The sequence below is a fragment of the Chroicocephalus ridibundus genome, chromosome 2 (genome assembly GCF_963924245.1).
Source record: "Chroicocephalus ridibundus chromosome 2, bChrRid1.1, whole genome shotgun sequence".
NCBI classification, from domain to species: domain Eukaryota; kingdom Metazoa; phylum Chordata; class Aves; order Charadriiformes; family Laridae; genus Chroicocephalus; species Chroicocephalus ridibundus.
In genome coordinates this window covers 102,356,464-102,384,202 of record NC_086285.1, presented here as the reverse complement: position 1 = coordinate 102,384,202, position 27,739 = coordinate 102,356,464, and the positions used below count along the sequence as shown (strand labels likewise).

At 39.3% G+C, this 27,739-nt stretch overlaps 1 protein-coding gene across 1 annotated transcript in view; it reads left to right on the top strand.

The window, feature by feature from the left end:
• The window catches only part of ELP2 (elongator acetyltransferase complex subunit 2), a 44,620-nt gene that overhangs the window by 7,191 nt on the left and 9,690 nt on the right, over positions 1-27,739 (top strand). The window contains exons 6-16 of the mRNA XM_063326325.1: positions 1,441-1,505; positions 10,454-10,520; positions 11,515-11,649; positions 12,608-12,703; positions 14,469-14,569; positions 16,484-16,615; positions 17,064-17,213; positions 19,447-19,635; positions 21,718-21,787; positions 24,536-24,631; positions 24,760-24,817. Coding sequence (XP_063182395.1) covers positions 1,441-1,505; positions 10,454-10,520; positions 11,515-11,649; positions 12,608-12,703; positions 14,469-14,569; positions 16,484-16,615; positions 17,064-17,213; positions 19,447-19,635; positions 21,718-21,787; positions 24,536-24,631; positions 24,760-24,817 — 1,159 coding nt within the window. The remainder of the gene's footprint in view (positions 1-1,440; positions 1,506-10,453; positions 10,521-11,514; positions 11,650-12,607; positions 12,704-14,468; positions 14,570-16,483; positions 16,616-17,063; positions 17,214-19,446; positions 19,636-21,717; positions 21,788-24,535; positions 24,632-24,759; positions 24,818-27,739) is intronic.

Below are 27,739 nucleotides of genomic sequence, written 5' to 3'. Positions count from 1 at the left end.
TATTTCTCAATAGAACTTCTTATGTGAAAGTGTTTGCATTTGTCGGATACTGCAACTAGATAATAATTTTTTCTTGTTTTTATTAGTCAAACTTTTATTCCATTGAGGAACTATGTAATTACTGTAATGGCCCATAAAATGTATTTCGTGAGGAAAGATGATACTGGTTCCAAGAACATGCATTGCATTATATTTTGTGGAAGAAAACCTCACTTTTGCCCAGTTTCTGAAGAAGACCAGGTTGACTTTCAAAACAGCTCATTACCTCCAGTCCAAAGCAATCTTTTTTGGCCCCCTTATAAAGCAAGGGGGAGATGGAGGTGAAGTGTGACTTAGAGGTTGGAGAGGAGAAGCAAGTGATGGAGTGTATGAATGTGAAATGTGACTTAGAAGTGTGAGTGGAACAGCAGATAACTAGCCACAGGTTTGGTACAGGCAGAAAGAGGAAATTAGCATAGAGCATAAACTTATGATGATTATTCAAATAGATTTTTGGTCTATTCATAGTAAAGATAAAATTATCTTTATAAGGGGATGGCATTTAGGTTGTTTTTTTGATGAAGTAGTTGATTTTAGTGAAATTTAGTATTTCGTTTTCTACCCAGACTTGAGAAATGTGAATGTTGAGCCCTGATAACTTATTTCTTAATGATTTTCTAATTTCTTTTCTTTTACTATTTAGTCCCTAGCACTACTACTTCACCCTTATGATTCAAGAAGACTGGAGCAAGGGTTAACTATTTTTCCCCATCGTCTTCTGTGGGAAAGATGAATTAAAACACTGCCTAACTTCACTTGTTTTTCCCTTAGACATAATCTAGTTTGATTCAATACTTAGGTTTTTTGCATGCTTTCTAGATAGCGGGTAGAAGTAAACTACTACTCAAAACTTGAGTAGGTGTATAATAATGTTAATTGCTTTCATATCCTTGTGTATGACCACCAGTGAGTGGTGGTCTGTCTTCCTTTTTTGGTCTGTCTTTTTATTTGCTGTGTAGTAATTATGCTAACTCCATCTGTATGGTCATTTCAGTTGACTTAGGACATCGAACTGTATTAGTTCGGAGTCATTTTGCTGTTGTTGCTTTTGTGTTTAGAGCAAATGTTTGTTGAGATGAATAAAACAAATATAATTAATTAAAAATCTCTAATACTTATCTTCCTACAGATATGTGAGCTTGAAGGAAACTACTGTTTAGTATCTTAAGTATTTCTAGATATTATTTACATGCCAAAATAACTTTGGAGTTTTGTGTTCTTGAGATACTAGTTTAGTATTAGGTGTCTAATTTAGAAAGCATTAAGAAGTGGTATCATGCTTGCCTGTCTGTTTGTATTAATATATTTATTGATACTATATTGATTTTTATATAATTTTTTCATATCTTAGAGTATTAGATTTTGTAACTTGAGTAATGGAGACTTTTTTTCCCTTTTCAGTACCAATACTGGCTTGTGGTGGTGATGACTGCAAAATAAGTTTGTTTATACAGCAGAATGGTCAGGTAATTACAGTTTTTCTCTCTTGCTCAGAGCATTATTCAGTTTTTCTGCTTCTTTTCTTTTCATATGTGCTGCTGATTTTTTTGAGGTTCTTCAATAACTGCCGTCTGTGTCTAGATAGCTGTCACATACAACTACCCCTTTTCAAATAGTTCATCCATTTTTCTAGGTAATGATGAAATGCACATCCAGAATGTTGAAGTTGGATTCAGTGCATAAAAGTGTTAGCTTTTCTTATTTTTTTCCTGTGTGAAGGTAGCCTGTGTTTCTGTTCCCACTGATAAAAAATAGCCACAACTGTCATTCTTTACTGAGTATCCATGCATTGAATGGTTCGTATGGAAATGATGTTACTTTCAGTCTATAAATTCTTATAATAAAACCGATATAATTTCTATCTGTGGAACTGCATATTTGTTGCTAAGTGTGCCCTTTGTGCTGAATGCTTGTGAAAGTCAAAAGAAATATTTGAAGGAGCATCTGATCTTCTAAAAGCACAAGCATTTTTCATATATTATTCAGAAGCTGGCAATCTTTAGTTTTTCATACAGATAAATGTTCCTCTTGAGCACTAGAAAGAGATTCTGTCCTCTCTTGCATCTGTTCAGAAGTTTTGTTAGACTATAGAGCATGTGTTGAACGACTGTTCTCCAAACAGAAGTCAATGTCACTTCTTTCTCTCTCTGACTGCCTTAAACAAAAAAGAAAAACAAACAAAAAAAACCCACACCAAAAAACCTTAAACCACACCAGTGCCCAGAAAGCACCAATGAACCTACCATTCAGAACCCCTCACTGAAGCGGATGAATCTAGGAACCACTTATTCTTCCGGATTTGTTCAGAGACAGTCCCCTTAGGTGTTAAAGAATAGATACTCCTTTTTGCTTTTTGAGAGAGATAAAAGCTGCGTTATACATAATTTTCCTGTTCATGCTGCCACATACAATAGTAAGATTATTTTTTTTTGTCATCAGTAAAGTAAATTCTTCAGCCTTTATCTGCTATGTTCAGTAATTTCTTGACCACTAAGCAGGAAAGAAGGGTTGCTTTCTTAGCTTTTTTTTTTTTTTCCTCCCCCTATGTAGCTCATGAGTTAAATCACTTCAATGACATTCTCTGGGAATTAGCAATGGCAGAATGCCACTCATGATTCTCAGCGTGCTAAAGAAAGACTTTTATCTCAGGGGCTGTGCAGTTGATTTTCCTTGTTCAAAATCTGGAACTTGTTTTCTTGTATGGTTCAGATTGACAAATAATATGCAGTTTGACTGCCAAAAATGTTCAGAGATACATAACTTATTTTGTCATTTGTTGACCAAACTTTTGAGTATAACAACATTCTTAGCCATTCTTAAATGCAGTCAGTCAGTGGAGGATAAAGCAAGGTAACTGCAATAAACTAGTTCCATCTTCAGCTTCATAAGCAAGTTTATGCTGCTGTCTTTTTTTGGAGGTTGGAAACTTTATTCGTACAAGGGGTGAGGAATTTTCTCATATTTTGTGTGCTATTTTTTATACCTTCAATGTTAGGAAGTATTTTCACCTGTTGCCCTGGCAGAGTTGGCATTCACAGTCTCATTTTTTAAATGAGGTGGGACTTCTGGTTGGTGTCTGTCTTAACTTTACAGAACATCTCTTTTAACTAAGTAGGCTGTACAGACCTCAAAGAGAAGAGCCTGAATTTAATTCTATGTGGAGTAAAAGTGCCTTACAGCTATTAACAGAATGAAAACATCCTTGCGAGCCTTCTGACTCCTTCCTAGCTGCTAAAGGGAGCTTTTCCTTTTTAGTCATGTTCTCTCAGATCTGCTGACACCTTTTTTTTATGGCTTCTGTAGCACTTCTAAAGGTATTTGCAGGAAGTGTTACTGTCGTCCTGCCATTTTTTACTAGAACTTAGTGTAGAAGAGTGATTAGAATCTAAACTTCCGTGTCATTCCCTCAGTGGTAAGGGCCTATAGCTCTGTCCTGTCAACTATGACTCTTGGAAACCTTTTCCTTTAGTTAACATCTTAAAAAGGACTGTATGAACACAAAGGTAAAATGTAAGTTCATAATGGGATGTTCTAAGGAAACTTGGAGGGCGCTGTTATACTCTGAGGGAGGATGAGGCATCTTCAGTTAGCCAATTCAGGCTGCCTTTTGGTAAACTCATTAATTTTACAATTGAAATACATTTATTCATAAAAACTGCTTGTTTTTTTGAAATTGAGTGGTCAGGCTTCAAATCCTTTAAGACTCTCTACCTGTAGACCCCTGATAGTGTTAAGCAGTAGAGAGAAAATGAACTCTTTGCTTTTCTGAGCTCTTGAAAGAGGGTGTTGATTTATAAAAGTACCCAGGGAAGAATCTTTCAGAAACCATTATCTGTCTTTCCTGCTTGAGGTATTAACAGGCCTATGGAGGGGAAGTAAGTAAATCAGAGGACCAAAATAGAGCTTTAAAATGAAACATGGCTTCTGTGAGAAGATTTAGCGGTGCATGTTTGACTTTGTTTCCCCCAAATAATTTTGTCTAATTGAGAAGTGGAGTAAGAGACACAAAGATAATTCAGGCTCCTAATTCAATGAGATTAACAGCTGGATAATGGAGGGATATCACATCTAGCATCCAGTGGGGAAAAACTGAGAAGACTTGGACCTCTGTTGCCAAATTTGCTAAACAATATTACCAGCTTGGTCCTGAAGGACATGTACCCAAAATGTAGGCAGAGTGTTGTGCAGAGTGTGCTGGGCATGTCCACAGACAACCTGGCTTCATTAGCTCTGCTACCTACAGAACAGCTTTATTCTTTGCCTAAAAGAGACCAAATTGCTGCTGTGCAGAAATGTTCGGAGATTAGTTGAGAGGCGTGGGAAAACTTGTGAAGTCAGTGAGTCAGACCATGAGCTTTTGCTAGATTTAACTGTTGGTACTGTAACTTTTTATGTATCCAGTGAGGACCAAGGGGAAAACTGAAACTGAGAAGGAGAAATTTGAGACTGTAGAAACAAAATCCGTAAAAATGAGAAGAACAGATCAAAATACTTGTAAATATAACCTAGGCAATAATAAAAACTTTGACTGAATCATTTAAAAATAATGACCATGTGCATCTGATCATTGCCCAACTAGGGAGGGTGCCCTGCTGGATCTGTTGTTTGTGAACAGAGAAGGATCGTGGGTGATGTGACAGTTGGAAGCTGTCTTGGGCATAGTGACCACAAAATTATAAGAGTTTTCTATTCTTGGAGAAGTAAGGAGGGGGGTCAGCAGAACTGCTACCTTGGATTCCAGAGGGCAGACTTTGGCTATTTAGGAGCCTGGTTGACAGAGTCCCTGGGGAGGCAATCCTGTAGGGCAAAGAAGTCCATGAAGGCTGGACATTTTTCAGGAAGGAAGTCTTAAAGGTGCAGGAACAGGCTGTCCCCATGTGATGAAAGATGAGCCGGTGGGGAAGGCGACTGGCCTGGCTGAACAGAGAGCTTTGGCTGGAGCTCAGGTTGAAAAAAAGAAAAGGGAGTTTACGACCTTTAGAAGAAGGGGAAGGCCACTCGGGAGTACTACAAGGATGTTGTGATTGTTATGCAGGGAGAAAATTAGAAGGGCCAAAGCCCAGATAGATTTTAATCTGGCTACTGCTGTAAAAGACAAGAAAAAAATGCTTCTACAAATACATTAGCAACAAAAGGAGGGCTAAGGAGAATCTCCATCCTTTATTTGATGTGGTGGGAAACATATTGACAAAGGATGAGGAAAGGGCTGAGGTACTTGATGCCTTCTTTGCCTCAGTCTTTAATAGTAATACCAGTTGTTCTCTGAGTAACTAGCCAGCCCCCTGAGCTAGAAGACAGGGATGTGGAGCAGAATGAAGCCCCCTATAACCCAAGGTGAAATGGTTAGTTTCACCTGCTACACCACTTAGACACACACAAATCTATGGGGCTGGATGGGATCCACCCAAAGGTACTGAAGCTGCTGGCGGGAGTGCTCACCAAACCACTTTCCATCATTTATCAGCAGTCCTGGGTAACTGGGGAGGTCGCAGTTGACTGGAGGTTAGCAAATGTGATGCCCATCTACAAGAAGGACCAAAAGGAGGGTCCAGGGAACTACAGGCCTGTCAGTCTGACCTCGGCACCAGGGAAGGTTGTGGAACAGATCATCTTGAGTGCCATCACATGGTACATGAAGGACAACCAGGCAATCAGGCCCAGTCAGCATGGGTTCATGAAAGGCAGATCCTGCTTGACTAACCTGATCTTCTATGACAAGGTGACCCAGTTGGTGGATGAGGAAGGGCTGTGCATATTGTGTACCTAGACTTTGGTAAAGCCTGTGACAGTTTCCCTACAGCGTTCTCCTGGTTCTCCAAACTCATGGCTTGGATGGATGGACTCATTGCTGGGTAAAAAACTGACTGGAGGGCCAGGCCCAAAGAGTTGTGGTGAATAAAGTTAAATCCAGTTGGTGGCCGGTCACAAGTGGTGTTCCCCAGGACTCAGTATTGGGTCTGGTTCTGTTTAATATCTTTATCAACGACCTGGACGAGGGGATCAAGTGCACCCTAAGTAAGTTTGCAGATGACACCAAGTTAGGTGGGAGTGTCGACCTGCTTGAGGGAAGGAAGGCTTTGCAGAGGGATCTGGACAGGCTGGATCAATGGGCCAAAGCCAATGGTATGAGGTTCAACAAGGCCAAGTGTCGGGTCCTGCACTTGAGTCACAACAACCCCATGTCAGCACTACAGGCTTGCAGAAGAGTGGCTGGAAAGCTTCCCAGTAGAAAAGGACCTGGGGGTGTTGGTCAACTGATGGCTGAGTGTGGCCAGCAGGACTAGGAAAGTGGTTGTACCTCTGTACTGTGCACTAGTGAGGCTGAACCTTGAATACTGTGTTTAGTTTTGGGCCCCTCACTAGAAGAAAGACATTGAGGTGCTAGAGCATGTTCAGGGAAGGGCAACAAAGCTGGTGAGGGGTCTGGAGAACAAGTCTTACGAGGAGCAGCTGAGGGAACTGGGATTCCTTAGCCTGGAGAAAAGGAGGCTGAGGGGAGACCTTATCACTCTCTCCAACTACCTGAAAGGAGGTGGTAGCGAGGTGGGGGTCAGTCTCTTCTCCCAGGTAACAGGTGATAGGACAAGAGGAAGTGTCCTCAAGTTGTGCCAGGGGAGGATTAGATTGGATATTAGGAAAAGTTTCATCAACAAAAGGGTTGTCAAGTGTTGGAACAGGCTGCTCAGAGAAGTGGTTGAGTCGCCATCTCTGGAGGTATTTAAAAGGCATGTAGATACAGTGCTTAGGGATATGGTTTTATTGTGGACTTCGCAGTGTTAGGTTACCAGTTGGACTCAATGATCTTAAAGGCCCCTTCCAACCTAAATGATTCTATGATCCGGAAGTGCCAGTGAGTGCAGAATCGACTAGCCAAATGAGGCTTAGGTGGCTGTGAGAACACGTTCTTAAGCCAAAACTTTCTGATTTGGAAATTTCTGTTAAGCTATTCTGGTAATGTATCTCTTATACAGATCGTTCTATAACGTTAAGACTGCAAATGCAGAACAAGAAGCTGAGTAACGTTGTTTGATGGGAAGGTGATTTTGGAGAATATCAGGAACGTTTGACCAAAGAGAGAGGCACTGATTTCTGAGTGTGTTTCTTCTTGTGCTCATTTTTCATACTCCTACACATTTTTCCTTTGGGTGAGTTACTGTTGCTCACCATCTCCTCTGAAGCCGAAGACAGAGATTTTGAGAAAGAGCAGCAACACAATCAGAAAGGCTTGTTCTTTTGTTCGTTCTTCCGTTCATTCTTTAATGGATAGGGAAAGTTGCAGACTTGTGCTGATAACAGAGGCTATCATCTAATCTGAACTCTTAGTAGGCCTAGGTAAGGGATTTAGCAGAATACGATGTCAGAAATAATGTGGTAGTTACTCATGATAAACTACAGTAACGTTTTAACTGCAGTGGTTATTTCAAACATTTTAAGTCAACTCGGGATCAAAAAATGTCATGGAAACAAGGCTTTTTCTGGGCAAAGAAAAATAGAAATGTTTTAAATGCTAAATAAGCAGTAAACACTTGTACCTTAATTTAATCAAAATAAAATGGTAATATTATATATGTTATGAATGAAAATATACTACTAATGAAAGTTCTTAAAAGGGAATCCGGACTGCGTTTGCATTCCTGTGTTCTTTAGCCTGTGTTCATGTAGAGTTTTATATCAGCAGATACAGTTCTTGATGTATACCTTCCTTAGAAACTTAGTCAACAAACTTAAGAAATGTAGGGACTATTTCTAGCCCCATAAGTAATTCTTATTAATATTATAATATTACTAATTAATTATTTAAATAATTTCAAAACATCTACTCTTCTTTTTACACTTGATTTTGCCTGTAGTCATTTTCCACATCATCCATTTCACATATGTAGTAGAAATTATTTACCATGTCATACTAGCATCATGTTGTTCTTTGTGTAGAATAGAATAGAATCATAGAATCATTTAGGTTGGAAAAGACCCTTGGGATCATCGAGTCCAACCATCAACTCACTCTACAAAGTTCTCCCTTACACCATATTCCTTAACACCACATCCCCCTGTACTCGGCACTGGTGAGGCCCCACCTCGAGTACTGCGTTCAGTTTTGGGCCCCTCGCTACAAGAGGGACATTGAGGTGTTGGAGCGTGTCCAGAGAAGGGCTACAAAGCTGGTGAGGGGTCTGGAGGACAAACCTTATGAAGAACGACTGAGGGAGCTGGGGTTGTTTAGCCTGGAGAAGAGGAGGCTGAGGGGAGACCTTATCACCCTCTACAACTACCTGAGAGGAGGTTGTAGAGAGATGGGGGCTGACCTCTTCTCCCTGGTGACAAGTGATAGGATGAGGGGAAACGGGTTCAAGTTACGTCAGGGGAGGTTTAGATTAGATATTAGGAGACATTTTTTTCACTGAAAGGGTTATTAAACATTGGAATAGGCTGCCCAGGGAGGTGGTGGATTCACCATCCCTGGAGGTGTTTAAAAAAAAAAGGTAGATGGGGCACTTAGGGACATGGTTTAGAAGTGGCTCTTGTCAGGGTAGGCTAAAGGTTGGACTCGATGATCTTAAAGGTCCCTTCCAACCTCAACAATTCTATGATTCTATGATCTAAATGAGTCTTAAACACATTCAGGGGTGGTGACTCCACCACCTCCCTGGGCAACCTATTCCAGTGTCTGACCACTCTTTCTGTGAAGAATTTTTTCCTAATGTCCAGCCTAAACCTACCCTGCTGCAGCTTGAAGCCATTCCCTCTTCTTCTATCACTAATTACCTGTGAGAAGAGACCAGCACCAACCTCTCTACAATGTCCTTTCAAGTAGTTGTAGAGAGTGAGGTCTCCCCTCAGCCTCCTCTTCCTCAAACTAAACAGTCCCAGCTCCTTCAGTCGCTCCTCATAAGATTTATTCTCCAGGCCCTTCACCAGCTTTGTTGCCCTCCTCTGCACTCGCTCCAGCACCTCGATATCTCTCTCGTATTGAGGTGCTCAGAACTGGACACAACACTCAAGGTGTGGCCTTACCAGTGCTGAGTACAGGGGGACAATCACCTCCCTCCTTCTGCTGGTCACACTATTTCTAATACAAGCCAGGATGGCATTGGCTTTCTTGGCCACCTGGGCACGCTGCTGGCTCGTGTTCAGCCGCTTGTCAATTGGAACCCCCAGGCCCTTTTCTGCCAGGCAGCTCTCCAGCCACACTTCCCCAGGCCTGTAGCGATGCATGGGGTTGTTGTGGCCCAAGTGCGGGACCCGGCACTTGGCCTTGTTGAAGCACATTCCATTAGCATTGACCCATCAGTCCAATCTATCCAAGTGTCTCTGTAGAGCCTTCCTATCCTCATGCAGATCAACACTCCCGCTTAACTTGGTGTCATCTGCAAACTTACTGATGATACACTCTATGTCCTTAGCAAGGTCATCAATAAAGATGTTAAACAGAAATGGTCCCAACACTGAGCCCTGAGGGACACCACTTGTGACTGGCCTCCAGCTGGATTTATCTCCATTGACCACCACTCTTTGGGACCATCCATCCAGCCAGTGCCTGATCCAGCAGATCGTATGCTCATCCAGGCCATGAGCAGCCATTTTTTCCATAAGAATTTCCATGAGAATGGGGGACAGTGTCAAATGCTTTTTGAAAGTCTAGGTAGACAACATCCACAGCCTTTCCCTCATCCAATAATTGGGTCATCTTGTCATAGAAGGAGATCAGGTTCGTCAGGCAGGACCTGCCTTTCATAAACCCATGCTGACTAGGCCTGATCCCCTGCTTGTCCATTATATGAGTTGTAATGGCACTCAAGATGATCTGCTCCATGACCTTCCCTGGTACCGAGGTCAGACTGACAGGCCTATAGTTTCCTGGATCCTCCTTTCTGCCTTTTTTTTGTAGATGGGTGCTACATTTGCTACCCTCCAGTCCATGGGGACCTCCCCAGTTATCCATAACTTCAGGTAGATAATGGAAAGTGGTTTGGCGAGCACGTCTGCCAGCTCTTTCAGCACTCTTGGATGTAACCCATCTGGTCCCATAGACTTGTGCACATCCAAGCGGTGTAGCAGGTCACTGATCACTTCCTCTTTAATTGTGTACTACTATAAGCCTGATAAACTTCAAAGATTTTCATCTGTATCATAGAGAGACTGTAGCCTCTTGAAGGTGAGCACCTTAAATTCTCATGCTTTCCTGCTCATATATGGGAAGTCCCATAATGGGACGTGTTTACCCAATGGTGGCAAAACCAAGAAGGCCTATTTAGAGTCTATCAGTAAATTACAATCCTTAGGAGCAGCTTATTTTTCTGGTTTCAAATAATAGAAGCTGTAAATATGAAAGATTTGAAAATCCAAAGCTAATTGCTGATATGTATGTGGTAATTAAGTGCATTTCTATGATGTAACAAGAATTTCTATTCAGTTTCAGAAAACGTTAATACTCCCCGGCCATGAAGACTGGATAAGAGGCATCGAGTGGGCCACCTGTGGTCAGTGTGATGGATGAATAAAGAGGGATACTGGGTTAATGGCAGTACTACTGTTTTACCCCTCCAACAGATGGCTTTGATGGCCAGTAGTGCCTAAGCTCTTGTGGTTGTGATTTTTTTTTCTTTTTTTAAAATGTTGGTACAAATATTAAAGATCAAGATAGAACTTTGTGACCTCTTAAAACACAAGAATTGTTGAGCCTATACTACAGTTATATTTCAGTTATCAAAATTATAGCTACAGTAGGATTGATAGAGAACACTCATGTGCCTCATTTTGTCTTGCTTGCTTCAGGTATGTTTACCTGACTGGTACCTAAATGCAAACAACTAGGAGTTTTAGGAACTTGTCCATTTCAATTCGCAAATATCTGTATCTGTGTGAGGAAGAGCTGGCTGCTTTTTCAAAGGGGGGAAGGTAGGAGGAAATAGCACTTTTCTTGTTCCCACCCCTCTCTTTTTTTTTTTATGAATAGGAGGTTGAGAGGAGAACCTATTCATATGCTAACCAATTAAATAGTTGTGGCAATGGCAAAAATAAAATAGAAGGAATTAGAGAACGCTGCAATTCTGAAGGAAGAAAAGGAGGAAAGGCGTTCTTGAAGAGTACTGAGGCTGTCAGAATTTTGAGAGCGAAGGCCATAAGTAGTAGGGAGGTGTATCTACAGCATTTACCATGTCTTCCATGTCTTATAAGCAGGGGTATGTCCATAGTCAGTGTGTTACAAACTAGTAGAGAGTTTGAAATGGGAGAGTGAGTTGGTGTTGAGATAAAACAGCAGTTTATGATACTGTATGCAATACGAAAAATTAATAATATTGGTGTATATTGAAACTAATAATTAGTGCACTTTAATTTTAATAATATTAGTGCAAGATAATGCTGTAGTGTGTGTTTGGAAAGATGGTAGGTTAGTGATGGCAGTGGTTGCAATGAAAAAGCAATGAGAACATGGCTCTAATTATTATATTTTTTTTTTTTTAAACCAAATAGGTGAAGACCTTTTCTTAGCAAGCTGTGCTCAGGATTGTTTGATAAGAATTTGGAAAGTGTGTACAAAATCAAAGCAAATTCCAGAAACTGAAGATGATACCGTAAGACTGAAAGAGAATGTTTTTACTGTCAAGGGTAGGTAGCAGTTGTAGAATTCTTTTGCACAACTTTTTGCACAACTTTTTGTGCAAAACCTGTTTGTGTTTTCGGGGGAGCTAACAAGGTGATTACCATTTAATTTGGTTTATTTCTTGTATTAAAAGAATCTGAGACCAGTTTGACTACCTTATTTTTATTCAGCTCTTAGAAAAGTGTAGTTATTGTTTTAAAGCAGTGACTATGTAAAGTTAATGATGTGTTACAAAAAATGGTAAAGCAGTGAGAGCTTAATATCAACATGCATTGTTACACCCATTCCAAATGCAGTACATACATAGGAGAAATATTTGTGCGAGGTAAGCTGTTGTGCAGTTCTCCTCCAGTTTAATAACATACTTTTAATTTTCTTTCAAATTCAATGCATTAAAAGGTGCTACTATTACTTAAACCTTAGAAAAGTATTGGAGAGAACAGGTAAGTATATGTAGGCTTACTTTATTTAACATGCTGTTTGAGCACTGTAACATCAGAGGCTCACAATGCCAACATTGTGAGGTAAATTATTAGGCAACTTAGGTAATATAATGGAGTTTGTATGATGTTATATGTAAAAAGTGCTCATGCTACTTGCTACAAATCCTGACTCATTGCTTGGAGTATGTTAAAGCTTGTACTTACAGTCGCTTGGAGATGTAAATATGCTTAAGAGTATGGGTAGAGCCAGTGTCAGAGCGTTTATTTCAAAATTGCTTGAGAGTTCTCCACGAATTCTGTAATACCACTCTGAGGCAAAAAAACACTGACTGTAATACCAGTCAGTCTGGTACTCAGAGCTTGTGGAAAGTAGGTTTTCAAGGAGCTGTTCAATGTCAATAGGCTATTGAGATATTGGTAGATGATGAAAGCTGTTGATTTTTTTCACTGAAGATATCAGAAATGACCTGGTCTTTCTTGGCTTTTAGAAAAAAATGTGCTTTTCTCTGATTTGTGCTAGATACTGATACAACATATGCAGTTACTTTGGAGTCGGTGTTGGCTGGTCATGAAAACTGGGTGTATGCAGTTCACTGGCAACCTTCATTTTCCAAAGGTAAAAAGATAATAAGCACTTAGCAGTTGCTTTGTGTACATACAGTACAGTCACATGTCTTTGAATTGTGTTTGCGTGTTCACTTGTCACTGTGGAGTATGAAAATCTTAAAATCCTGCAAATAATGTTTTATTAGTAAATGGATATTGTCTTTTACTCGGGTTTTCTTTAATGAATGAAATAAAATAACTGAGCTGCGCTGGCTTTATCGTAATTGATTTGTTGTTTATGGAGTACAAATTAGTTTAATCAGTGTGAATTAATAGCTCTAATAGTTTACCTTGATACATGTATTTGAAATGTCTGTTCTTCAGAAGGTAAGCATTAACTCAAGAGCACTCCTTTCTTTTTCTTGGAGTAGCAAGTAACAAATAGCATCATTCAGAAGATTAATCTTTAGTCTTCTGTGCATTAATATAACACGCCAGGGATCCCTTGAGTATCAGTTTTCTCTAGCATGTAGCTTTAAGACGTTAATGCAGACTGTCATAAAAAAAAATGTTATTTACAGTTTAATTTTGCATTTTGCCCTAGTCTTTATCTTTCTTTATAAATCTTTAAATTCTGACAGCCTTGTTTGCAGTACTGATTTGCTGGTGTGTGTCTGCCTGGCATATAAGGGAGGGAGATTCTTGACTCGACATGCTTGCACAATCAGAATGCTGTTTTGTAATTGTATTGGCACAGGTGCCTTTTTTCTGAGATGTTTTAGAGTTGCCGATGGCAGGTGACTTCATCAGTACAAAGCACAGCTTTGCCAGTGTATATAAAACGTTTGAACAGTAGAGTGCAATTAGAATGTTAAGATACCCGTAGTGAAAGACACAGGACTTCCTTTTGAAATATTGGCTTAGTTATCTGTTATTTAAATTTATTTCTTTTTCAGACACCAATAAAAGATTTTGCCTGTTAAAGCAAGGTTTAGGCACAATATAGACATGTAAGTCTTGCACTGCAGTCTGAAAAACTGTCCTGTTAGACCATGAAGTTTTCCAGGTGTTCTGGAATTATGCTTCTGCATATGTGCAGCTTCTTGTTTTCTGTGGTGTGCCCAATCTTGGGTTCCCCAAAATAGATTTTCTTCTTCAGTAGAGGCAGACTGATCTGAGAGACATATTCTCAATGCAGAAGGTAAGAGGTCTGGTGCTGACATAAGATACCACCTCATGAGATGCCCACCGATGTCTCTATTCTCAAGAAAGGTTCCTCAGTGGTTCTCTTATGGGTTTTGCAACTGGGTGATCAACCAGTTTCCTCTTCCCCGTTCTGGCTGTGTTGGGCGTTTTTCTGGAGTGTTTCGCCGCATTTTAGGGAGCAGTCCTTACTACTGTATGTATTACAAGGTCCTAGAGTCTATTGAAGTCTGTAGTGAATCTAACCCTTAATTTGGAAAAAAACAACCACTGAATACTGGCATAGAGATTATTTTGTTTTAAAGTGTAAATCTCTCAGTAAAAACTTATTTGAGGAATAGAAATGAGAACTGCTACACTGTCTCTCTGTGAAGCTCTAGTTTTCCCTCCAAATTACATTTGTTTCAGTATTGATTTGGAGTGAATAAACAGTAGGATATGGTTATTCTCACGTATGTGTTTTACATTTCCTTTGGGAGATTATGGCTGAAAAATACAATAGCTCATAATGAATGCCTGGCAAGAATGTAGAGCCTGCTAAGTCTGGCATTTAAGTACTGCATTGCATGTCTCTGATTCTTTTAGAAAGTATTCTCATAGGTTGTAGGGTGATAATTTTCCTTGTACTGTAGATGGCAGCATGCAACAACCAATGAGGATATTGTCTGCGTCAATGGACAAAACTGTGATCATCTGGGAACCTGATAAGGAAACTGGAGTCTGGCTAGAACAGGCAAGTGTCAGTCTTTTTCACAATATATGCTGTATTCAGTTTGTGTTTCTAGCATCGTGTGTGTCCTGTAGGGAACAAAAACTCTATAAAATGCTGAGAGAGAAAGGCAAAAGCATTTTATTGCAAAAATAATCATCTGATGCTGTGTTGTGAGTAAAACTGTATTTTTCCAAAATGATGTGATGCAATAAGTTTTTTATTGCTTCTTTGCTTATTACCATATTGGGGAGTTTCTAAGGAGAGATTGTGCTCAACTGTCATTTGTAGTATAGCAAGCCACATGCTGCATAGGAACATGCACTGTGTACTCCTCGTAAGAAGGGGAAGAAACCCTTCTGAATTATTTGTAGCTAATCCTTGTGGAAATGTGCAGCCAAGCAGTTACTACAGAGCAGCTGACACGCAATTCACAAGCCTAGTTTTACTCACAGTAACTTGTTCATGGGCTGTCATTTGGTTTTTCTTCCATTTAAGCTGGATGCTTACGTTTCACTGTGGTATTTTGAATGCTGATCTGATGTGGATCATCCTAAATAAACAAGTAGTACAACCAGATTTATCTAGTGCTTTCCTAGATGTCTTTGTTTTCAGTTGACCTTCTTTTCCAAATTGCAATAGTTCGGCTGAAATTGTTTGTATTGGGTTATGCCAGTCATTGTTCATGATCTTTCCTGGCGCAAAGAAAGTTATAATCCTCTCTTGGGTGAAAAAAAAGAGAATTACAGTAGTGCATTTAATTTTTCCCCTGTTCCATTGAAAAGTTCTTGTGCCTTTCTACTTGATGTAGAAATTACTTCATAATAGGGTGAGATGCCATTTGTTGTCCCTAGTTATAACACTTAGTGGTGGCTAAATTTACAAGCTTCTAAAAATGGGTTGCGCAGTAAAGCTTATTGCAAATTGTTAATCTTTTTACGTTCCATTTGCATTGGTTAGACCTCAAACATGCAGCTTGCAGTTCAGATCAGACATTTTAACTGCAGCAATCCTTTTTGCATTGAGGGAGGGAAACCTAAGCTGGAAGCATGCAGGGAGGAAGGACACAAGGGGAACAACCCATTTTCTTTTTCATTTTGATACGATGAACAAGAAGTCTTCACAAAATCATTCCCTTGGTCAGAGGTGAGACTAGAATTCTGCCTCTAGCATGGCATATCAAAATCACTTCCATATGAGCGATATTTTTTTTGAATGATTGCTAATAAAATGGGTATTCTAGTCCACCCTGCCATTTAGAATGAGGTATGGACTCATTCCATTGTGATCTTAAAAACAGCTGTATAATAATGGGGGAACTGTTAAGAGTTCAGCTTGAAAGGAATTGTAGTCTCGTCTCTTGAATAAAACTTGAAAATGTAACTTAAATAATCTTTTAATGTTATACTGTTATATGTAATGTTATGTAATCTTTTAATGTTGTATGTACACTGGCAAACAATGTTACTTGAAAGAGAAACAGGGAAGTGGAAATATGGTAGTAAATCTTGGAAATTAAGAAAAAAAAAAAAAGGTAATTGGGAACCACTGTTCCTTTGGACCGTTTCTCCATTTTGTGCAACAGAGCAATAGCAAGGCAACAGATGACAAGAAACTGTTGCATCCAACAGACTGGACTGAAACGTAGAAAGGTTAGGTTCTTGTCTCATCTAGTGTAGTGTTTATTTTCCTGTGGGGGATTGAGCAAGATCCTATCCCAAGATATTTATGAAGGGAGGCTCCATTAAAGTGTCATGCAGCATTAATTCACCTGATATTTTAGAGTTTAACTTTGCAATCAAAATATTCTTTAAAGGTATTTTTGTGCATAACGTGAACTCTTGCCTATAGCTAAATTTTCATCTCATGAGATTAGAGTGAGTTTATATGAATGAAAGGCCATTTTCATGGGTAATTCACTTCTGATCATTTATTCAGGTGCGGGTCGGTGAAGTGGGTGGCAATACCCTTGGATTTTTTGACTGCCAGTTTAGTCCAGATGGTTCAATGATTGTTGCTCATGCTTTTCATGGAGCACTACACCTTTGGAAACAGGCTACAGTTAATAAGGTATGTTGTTTTTTAATAGTAGTAGTACTTAAAAGAATCATATGTCACTCGAGATAAGTTCTATTGTTAATAGAAAATTGATGATTGAAATAGTCCTTCTCTGGATATATTATTTTGTAGGAGTCTCACTCCTGCACAGAAGGGAAGTTGCAATCTCCCGGGCTCTAAAACCTGTTGCTTCCCTGTGGGAACCATAAGTCAGTAGAATAGACTGACCTCTTTTGTGGTTGTGCTTTGTTCAGAAGTGGCAGCTGAAGCAATAACACAAGTTTCTTTTACATTGGAACAATAAATCAGAATCTTTAGCCATTCGGAGTTCTAATGATTCGCTGTATCCAAGTGTCTTTTTTTCTGCCTTCTTAATAAAGATGTTGATACTTTTATTTTGGTTAGAATATGCCAATCAGTCAATTGAAAATCCTTGCTTCTTTGGTGACTTTTTTAATAGAAAGAATGGACTCCACAAGTTGTGATTTCAGGACATTTTAACAGCGTAGAGGATGTAAAGTGGGATCCAGAAGGAGAGTTTATCATCAGTGTTGGTTCTGATCAAACTACTAGACTCTTCGCTCCATGGAAAAGAAAACAAGAGACAGAGGTACTGTCTTCAAAGATTGTGCGAGCTTGGTGAAGAGGGCTTGCCTGTCCTGAGTTTGGAACAAGTCACCTGAATGTAACTCAAACCTAAATTTCCCCTAGCCATGATCTGTTCCAAACTGATTGTGTAAAAGCGCGATTTGGTCATTCTGTATGTGGTATTTTCACTTTAAAAATACTAATGGCAGTGTTTTAGCAATCACATAGCATGACTGCTGTTTGATCCACAGTTTGTCTCCAGATTACCTTCAGTTAGTGTTCTCCCAGGATCTTAAAAACCAGCCTCTGCAGTAACTCAGGAGGAGGCATACATGGCTGATTCTAATAGGGAATCGTAAAGAAACTTAACTTTGGTTGCATTTTTTTGCACAAGCTTAATCTAAGCAAAATTCTTACTCTGTTTTTTACACTATTTTGTTCATGACTCTGTTTTACTAGAATGATTATCTAAACTGCATGAGTGCAGTTGGTACGTGTGCAAGCAACTTTCAGGAAGAATTATTTATGAGTAACTTTATGTGTGCCAAAATAAGTCTAAATTTTGGCGTGGGAAATCTTGTCTAGGAATGCAAAGGTTCTCATTTCTAGTGGCTCATGCATTTTCCTCGTCTACAAATACAGCTTTTTCTGGCAGAACACTAGTAATGTTCCACTTGGGAAGCTGGCCGACACTAGGTTGATTGAAGTCATATGAGGCCCTGTGCAAACTGTGCTATTAGTTGGGGGAGGCAAAGGGTGGCTGTTGCAACTGTCTCATCAAAGCTTCTGTTGTATAGACCAGCACAGGATGTCTGATGTTTTTGGGAGAGTGAATTTGGCATCAATTCCTTGATTTCCTTCTTCCAGGTCCCACGGAAGTGGTGGCAATCCCAGCTCAAGTGCTAAGCTTTGTCTTTTATTGTGGAAGGACATCTTCAGTTTCCTTCCCTGCCTTTTCCCCTAATCTCTAATCTGGAGGGTACAACAGCTCTGGGTTTTTGTTTTTTTGGTTTTTTTTTTTTCCTTTTTCTTCCTATTATGTGCTGTGTTCTAAGTATGCAAAAATGCACCTAGTAAAAAGTAAGAGGGGTTTATTGCACTGTTTGTTTGTTTGTTTGCTTGTTTGTTAAAAGAATCCTTTTTTCTCATTGGAAGATAATCAAGTTCTTGTGAAAACATGAGATTTTGTAGGATTTCTCAGATATCCCATTTATGTTCTATCGGAAGCTTCAACATTCAAAACTCAATTGAATTTTCAGTGTGATACATGCAGTTTGCAGTCAATGTAGTGCCTTTCCTTATGCTTGTATGATATCTAGTACAATGTAAATTCTGTTTTGGCTGCAATTTTCCAAGCATTGTAATGCTGAAGTACTCTAATTCTAATTCTGCTAGCACACCGCGTTTTTCCAACTGAAGTATCATGCAGGAGTAGTAGCAAATGACACACTTTCATGAAAAGATTTTTAGTATTTGCCAGAGAACATTTTTTTTTTGTTTGGGTTTTTTTTTTTGAAGAAGCTAATATTCTTTGCTTAGTGTGACTATAAAACTAACTTGTCTGTTTAATTTCTGGTCAGCTGTTAAGTCTGTTTTTCTTGGATTAATACTTGAAGCATGGGTATGAGTATTTCAGGAAACTAGAAAAAAAATCAATACTTCAAATGAAAACACTTCTAAAATAGTCAGGATTTTCCAGATGTTTTTCCTATAAGAAGCTATTTTAATTTTGTCAGTTTTTTGCAAAGCTTCTATTAAATGATCTCATTAAAATCAAGTATTTAAAGAAAGGGGGAAAGTAGGAACCTTTCCCTGACAGCAGTGCTGTTGTGTGAATGAAGCAAGGTAATTATCTTTACCTTTCTTACATCTTTCAGAGCTACAGTTTTTGAAAGTAGTAAGTAACATACGATCCTTCTTTTGCTTAAGCAAATTATGTCCTATTCCTGACCGTGTAGCATAAAGAAGTCACAGTAAGTGTGGTGCGCCCTTAGTAACAAAGGTAAGCAAATGCCTTAAGCATATCTGTGCAGGGACACGGTTTACTAATTACAGGAATTGTTTGGTGGAAAAATAGGATTTAACTGATGTAAGTGAGCTTGCATTAGTTTTCTGAATGTCAGTAGAAGGTTGCTGTTAGCTTTCCTTTATGTTAATAAAGTCAGCAAGTAAAGTATTAGTACCTTTTTGGAACCCAAAGTCTTGCTGCTTCTCTGGTTAAGAATTCTCTTTTAACTGCGTGTCTGTTTGTTTAGGTAACCTGGCATGAAATTGCAAGGCCTCAAGTACATGGGTACGACATGCGTTGTCTGGCAATGATCGGCCGGTTTCAGTTTGTGTCGGGAGCAGATGAAAAAGTGCTTCGAGTTTTTCGTGCTCCCAAGAATTTTATAGAAAATTTCAGTAACATCACTGGAATTCCAATGGAGAAGCTGTGCTCCCACGTAAGTATGCTAACGCAATGCTAAATGAAGACAGCCCTCTTCTGTGTAAATAAAATTAATGCTTTAGAAAATGTCAGATTGCACTAAACTCCGTAAAAATTCTTTTAATGGTTCTGAAACCTTAACCTTGTTTTTCCTTTCCCTTCTATTTGTTTCCATGTGTGTTGTTTCATACGTATTTTCATGGTATTGTCTTATAACACAGGTTGTATTTGAAACTAAACCAAGACCTAGTGTCTGTCTGAAGATTGGAAAGAGTATGGATAAATTTTAAATAAGTCAGACCAAGTAGACTACTGTACACACTTTGTGATTTGAAAGCAAACAATAAAGCCTGGGAATCTGCTTCTCCTTAATTTAAGGGTGTAGTGGTCTTGTCTAGATGTAATTATTGTTGTGTAGTTATGTGTAGTTTTAATTGTATGCTTGGAAATAGAGTAAAGCTTTCTGCACTATAGTTAGTTGTTACATATAAATATTTATAAATATACACTTGCTCATGCTTTATTTCCTCTTGGCATTGAGAATTTTCTTGAGGCCTTTACATTCCAGTTCTTAGTTGTTGATAAGTATACTTTCCTACTCTGTGGAAAGATGTCTGCAGAGTTGCTGTCCTTTGCTCCCCATTTGCTTTAATGCTGTTTTTCTCTGCATTTTGTAGAGCAGACCTCATTCAGGATAGTTGCCTCTGTACAGTACCTTACATGCTCTTTGCATTTCTGTCTCAAAAGCAGTGTTTCCTGTGCAGCTTCTCAGAGATGGATTAGCCTTTCCATTTAATTTAACAATTGAAACATCCAGGAAAGAAATCGATTCATTTTTGATAGCAAGAAGTTACATAAGTAGCTGTTTAGCACTTTAATTCGTAAGATTTTGTAAGCATTTGCGTTAATGATGTTGTACAAATAACATTGTGCTTTTATAATGCTGGCAGATGTCATTATTTTACTTTTATGTAGACTTTCTTTATCAGCTCTTCCTTTTGAGTGCTATTTTTTGATTCGTGATATCACGAAGTGTTTCACATGGGCTTTGTTTAAAGAGGAAGGCTGTGTGAGCTCTAATGATACAGCTACTCTTAAATATCTTTATTGAAATTGTTTTCTGTGAATGCTTTTTTTCATTAGAGGGTAAGCTTTTTCTTAATTTGCCTCAAATGCCTTCCCAAAAGAAGTACTTAAAACCCAAAAAGCCAGCTTTCCATTCAGAAAGGGTTGAATAGGATTATATTCAGTTCAAATCCATGGGATTGTATTATATTTTGGGTTGTAATAAAGAACTATTTTTGTTTTAGAGGCCTTAGACTGCTGTGTTTCTCTCATACATTTTCTTATCAAAATATGAACATTTAAATAAATAATTTTTTAAGCTGTCACCTAAATTATTAATCCAATTCTGTAAAACAGGCTTTCTTTGAACTTTGCAGACACTGTAAGGAAGGGGTTTTACAGCTATTAAATCTTTCCATCTCTGCACAAAGGGCTGCAAGTTCACTTACCCTTTCCAGATTTTGGCTTTTTCCCCATAGCTTTATGGAAGTATTTTATGTCTGATGGTTTGTATTTCCTCTGCGCTGCCCTAAACAGCCACGTACTCCGGCCGTGTCTCTGTGCTATGTACTCTGTTGTGTTTGAGGGTGTGGGCACAGGCACTCACCCTCTGTCCCCTTTTACAAAGTGTTACTTTATTATTTCACCTCAGAACAGACTGTTTCCCAGTCAGTCCTGTTGTGTTAAAAACTGCAGCGCACTCAGTTGATTAATTATCATGTATATCCTAGAACAGTTAAGATTGTGGAAGAAAACCCATATTTAGGGACGAAGATGCATGCTTTGCAGCAAAACCCTTGAGCTGAGGCCTTAGAAAAGCTTTTTTTTTTTTTTTTCTTTCTGGCAGGGTACTGGTTGTAATTTTGTGCAGGGTATGTTCTGGATGAGTTGGGAGTTTTTCAAAGTGCCCCCTTTCACTTCTCTGAAAAAGTCTCTTTTTATCACAGGGATTCCTTAAAATGTGGCCTTTGAAACCTGAACCTACACGACAATCTGTGTGTAAACTTTTTTTTTTTTTTTTTTTTAAATTCAGCAATCATCTGATCTTCCGGAAGGTGCAACTGTGCCAGCTTTGGGATTATCCAATAAAGCTGTTTTTGAAGGTATGGCTTATGAGAAATAATGGTGATGGTGCTTCATGTGGAAACGTTTTTTAAAAATGATTGTTTTACCGTACGCCTTTTTGGTAGGGCTGTCATAGAATCATAGAATCTTCATAGTTGGGAAGAACCTTTGAGATCATCGAGTCCAACCATACACACACAAAAAACCCCCACAATCTCTGCCACTAGAGCATGCCCTGAAGTGCCAAATCTAGACGTTTCTTAAATACCTCTAGGGATGGTGACTCAACCACCTCCCTGGGCAGGCTGTTCCAGTGCCTGACCACTCTTTCAGTAAAGTAATTCTTCCTAATATCTAACCTAAACCTCCCCTGCCGCAGCTTCAGACCATTTCCTCTGGTCCTGTCATTATTCACCTGGGAGAAGAGGCCAACCCCCACCTCTCTCCAACCTCCTTTCAGGTAGTTGTAGAGGGCAATGAGGTCTCCCCTCAGCCTCCTCTTCTCCAAGCTAAACATGCCCAGCTCCCTCAGCCTCTCCTCATTGTAAGCTTGATTGCAAGTTTAGAATCTAGAAATAGAATTGTACGGAGTGTTTATTTCTCTGGTAGCCCCTAACTATGGTGCTTAAAAATAAAAATGTGAGAATCATTCCTCCCTTTCTCTGCCTTTGGTTTCTCCCCTAAATATCCGCTAATGTCTAGTGCAAACCCAAAATGCCCTTTCCCTGCCTTCCATACTGTGTTCCAGCCCCTGTGGGAAGTAACACTGCTCAGTCTGTGCAGAGCTCCCCAGGGCCTCTCCTCTTGATTCATCTTGATGCATTTCACGTGGATGCTGGGGCACATCACTCTCCTGTGATGGGTCTGGGAGTAGCCAGGACAGGATATTATTTGAATTCCCCCATGAGCCATTGTTCCTCTGTTTTCTCCATGCTCACTACCTGTGCCCCCCCACCAATGAGTTTTATGAATGATGAATTTTAGCAAAAAAAATTGGTATTGAATAGTGTACTATGAAAACTAGGTTCAGGGTTGTTAAAGCATGGCTACCTTTAGCTACTTTTTGTTGCTCTGTAAAATACCTTGACCTCTGAAGATGCATTCTGGAGTCCTTTTCACACTCTCCTCAAATGTTGACGCCCTTGTAGAAGCTTATAGAAGTAATGCTGCTTTGAAGGGGGATCAGTCACATTTTCTGTTCCAGTGAAAATAGCCATAAACCTTCTCCAGGTAAATGGTGCTTTGTGAAAGCATTTGGGAAGGAAGAATTAGTTAGCCAACAGGAACTAATATTCCGTCGGTGAAGGCTGGTGAGGCATCAGATGAATTTCTTGGAGAGGTGGTGGGGTTTGCGTTGTGGGGGAACAAGAATGGAGGAACAAACATCTGTCTAGAATGATAAAAATAACTGAGTAGTTTCTTGAGACTGGGGATGGGACTGGTGATCTGGTGCTTAACAAAGTCTCTGGTAAAAATGCACTTATACTGGAATGTACAAATTAGGTCAGACCTGGTTTTTCTCTGCTTAAAGCATTGTCAGGAGGTGTGAATTAAAAAAGGAAGCATTTTAATAAGCTTTGTGTCCAGGGTCTTCAGTGGCAATACAGCTAAATTTTCCTAAATCTTCTGTGAGAGAAGAGTAGCTTTGTTGTTCTTGAAGTAACTTATAAAATATGTTTTGGCAAAACCTCTTTTCTCTGCTTTCTCATGAGTACTTCCACTGAGAGAGGGAACAAAACTTCCTTCTCCTAGAGTATGGTCACACACAGAATAACTGATTTCCATTGGTTTGTGTGGCACATCCAGAAGCAGCACTCTGAGTAGAAAAGCTGTCAAATTTTCCTGCATGATCCACCATTGCCCACCCAATGCTGTCAGCACTGATGGCTTAGGTTAAAGCCCCACAGACCTCTCTTCTTGCTTACTCTGCAGAGGAATCTTCATGGTGAGCAATGATCAGATAGTGGTCTCAAATTAGATAAATGTTGCTAATCTCATTTTCAAGGGGAGAGAAGACAGGATGAATGAGAAGATAGTCTTTCTATTCTGCTTTTTTTGTACCTGCTCTTTTAAACTGCTGTATTTGAAATGTACATTTGGCAAAAAGTTAGATTCTGGCTGAGAGCAACTGTTCTCCAACACTGTGTCTCTTTCTTAAATAATACTTTCAAAGTGAAGGACAGAGTTGAACTTAAAATTAACTGAGTAATTTCAGTTACTTCTGGTGTTTTTGTTTAAAGCCAAGGACTGAGTCCTCAGCGGTTTTGCTGAAGTCTGCAAATCTAGATACACTTCTGCAAGTATGGCTTTTCGTGTATTTATGTGTACATAATGTGTACATATGTGTACATAAATGTACATTACATTTAGGAATTCATCACTTGTATCTGAGATTTTGGCTCAAACATTTTCAAATACAGAGTGAAAGGTTTAACGTTGGGGAATCACAGGTTCAACTATTGGTGACTGCTTCTTTCAGATAAATCAAGGTCTCTTTAAGAATCTCTAAAAGAGACTGTGCTGATGGAGAGAGGTCAGTCTTGTAATGGAATTAGTCCAAAGATTAGATTTTTTTTTTTTTTCTCTTCTCCTCTTCATTACCATGTGCAGTAGAATAACTAGATTCTAATATTCGTATTATTGTAACTCTGGAAGCAGAAAAACCTAATCTCAATTACTTACAATGTAAAAAACAATAGAAGATTTTTACTTGTATAATAAGTGCTCATGTTTTCCTTCCTGTCAAGCATGTTCTCTTTAGCTAATGAAGTCCTTACTTTGAATAGGAGATATGGCTGTTCAACCAGCTGAGGATGAAGAAACATTTAATACCATTTCAAATCAGTATCCTGAGATTTATTTTCAACCCTTGATCCTTACAGGTATGAAATTAATTTCTATTGTAGGAAATAGCAAAAGAGGTTAATTTGGTATAAACTTGAGGCATTATTAAGCTGATTTTTAGATTATGTAGTACCAAGTTTGAATATGTTGTACAAATGTCTTTTAGAACCTCCCCCAGAGGATCACTTGCTGCAGAATACCTTGTGGCCTGAAATTCAGAAGTTGTAAGTTTTATTTTTCTTTTTTATTTAATTTACAAAACTTACAGAAAGGTATTGCATTACATTAATGTAGTCTGGTCTTGTAGCTCTTCCTATTTTACTACCTGATTTGACTTTTTGTGCAATATATTGCTTGTAAAATAAATAAGTTATGTGTATATAAAAATTAGGAAACAATGCAGAAAGTGGTAGTTAAGACTGCTGTGTCTTAAAACTTTGGTTTGCTGTTTTTTTCTGTACCACTGGAATATGTATGTTTTTTAGCACAAAGCTATTCTTTTGAATTTGTAATGATCAGACTTTCATTGTCCCTTGGGATGTTTGTCTTTTGAAGGTCTGTTTAGGGCACCAATCCCTGATTTGTTCATTTTCCTCTTTGTTGCAAGAGAAGAGCAAGGTTTCTGGTGTGCTATAAGGAACTGTGGCACGTTTTCGGGGCCTTCTCTGTGCTGTGGAATGTGATGGGGCTCTCTTACCATACTGCAGCCTTTGTTTATGTCTGTCTGCTCAGCACATCTGCTTAAAACCTTGCCGATCCTGAAGGTCTCTCTGCGTAAGGAGTTTTCTGCATCTTTCCACTTTGCAACACAGACTTGCAGATCAAATTTGTCTTTCTGGTGTGGAAGTAAAGGCTGAGGCATCAAAGAAGGAGCTTCCCTTGAAGCTTAACAGAATCGTGAGATGCAATAGGTGGAAGCAGCAGCCAAAATAGGATGTCTCTACTGGTAGAACGAAGTGATGAACGTTGGGTAAAATGGTTACAAGCCCACTTTGGGTATTGAATGCTGACAGAGTGGGTTGTGGATTGCAAAGATAATAGAGTTATGCAGTCATGACAATAATTGTTCTCAGGTTGCAGGGCTTTAGAATTCTTCAGCGGTGTTTTGTTCCTTCTTTTCTGAGATCCATAACAATTTGAAAATGAAGTTTGCCACCTTGTTTGTTCCCTAAGGATCCCGGTAACATTAGGCTACTCTTTTCAACATCTTCAGAGTTTTAGTATCAATCTTCGAAGTATAGCACAAAGAAATGAATTGTCTCAAGCTCTTAGGGGTTTATTTATCTGAGTCCCCTAAAAGAGTGGTCTCACGCAGGAACAAGAAGAATGTTGAGCCTTTGCTGATGACTACAGCTACCTTCATACGTTACCAGTTTTGTGATTTGAGGTGGGGGAGGTGGGAAATGAAAAACTTCAGGGAAAACATTTTTCAGGTTGCTTTCATTTGACTGAGTGGGAGATTTTGTGGGAGTTCATCTTTACATTCAACTGGGCAGTTAATCAGTCTGCTTTGTATGCTTTTAAGCTCTTTTACTCAAAAGTGCTTCTAAGAGGGGAAACTGGTGGGTATTAGACCATATCTGAACATTTTGTAATTTCTAACTGTTACGTTAACTGTTTCTCCTGTGCATGCTATGGCCGCTAATGCACCCACTCACATAATCAGTTTGATGAGGAATCTTTAAGTAGTGAAAAGGAGCCAAGGCCAAAATTTTTCTTCATTTGCCTTTGACTTTTCTCAGAGTCTAGTGAGACACTAATCTTTCGTATTCTGCTACAGGAGAACTGCCTATCTGATTTTATATCCTGCATTCATTAAAATAACTGCATTTTATGATGGTCCTCAGGTGACTTATCTGAGAAATTCTTCCTGTCTTTAGAGACACTGCTAATGATAAGGGTTCTTTTATGCAAGGGCAACAAGATGTAAAGCATTCATAGGCTTTCAGGTTTTTTGCTCGGGATGATCTTGAAAGAAGTAACATGAGATTACATAATGTAGATTTCAAGTTGCCATAGCAGCAGAAAAACAGTGTGAGGAACTGACTTGCTAAAAATAGCTTGTTTGTCATTGACATTTGTATATTCCCAGCTCTATCTTGACACCAAATTTTGAAGGGATTAGTGTTTGGTTTTGAAAACTGTTTGCATGAGTAGGTTTTAGTGTGAGGAAGTTGCTGAATTTTTTACATAATCTAATAACTTTAAAATAAAAATATGATAAATCTTGTGAGAGTATGCTAATCTTTATCCTCTTGGAAAATAACCATAGCGAGTTTATATGCATCAGGCTGAGATTAAAGCCTGAGTGTTGACATGAATATATGTGTTTATATGTATGCACATTTCATGTAAGACACTTGGAAGTCTTGAGAGATCCTTTTTGACACTAGAAAATTACTGTAATCATTTGTTTGGACACTTTGAAAGTCCAGTCACTTACCTGTGGATGAAAAATTGCTATGAATTGCACATTGCTAAGGCAAAATCGCTTGTGGTTGTATGGTGGGTTGACCTTGGCTCGACACCAGGTGTCCACCAAAGCTGCTCTATCACTCTCCCTCCTCAGCTGGACAGGGAGAGAAGATATAATGAAAGCCTCATGGGTTGAGATAAGGATGGGGAGATCACTCAGCAATTACCGTCACAGGCAAAACAGACTCAATTTGGAGGAAAATAATTTAATTTATTACCAATCATATCAGAGTAGGATAATGAGAAATAAACCAAAATCTTAAAAACACCTTCCCCCCACCCCTCCCTTCTTCCTGGGCTCAATTTCAGTCCAGTGGCACAGCGGGATGGGGAATGGTGGTTGTCTCTGCTGCTCCTTCCTCCTCAGGGGGAGGACTCCTCACACTCTTCCCCTGCTCCAGCTTGGGGTCCCTCCCACAGGAGACAGTCTTCCATGAACTTCTCATAAACGTGAGTCCTTCCCATGGTTCTTTACAAACTGCTCCAGTGTGGGTCCTTTCCATGAGGTGCAGTCCTTCAGGAACAGGCTGCTCCAGCATGAGTCCCACCCAGGGTCCCAAGTCCTGCCAGCAAACCTGCTCCAGCATGGGCTTCTCTCTCCACGGGTCCACAGGTCCTGCCAGGAGCCTTCTCCAGCATGGGCTCTCCACGGAGTCACAGCCTCCTGCTCT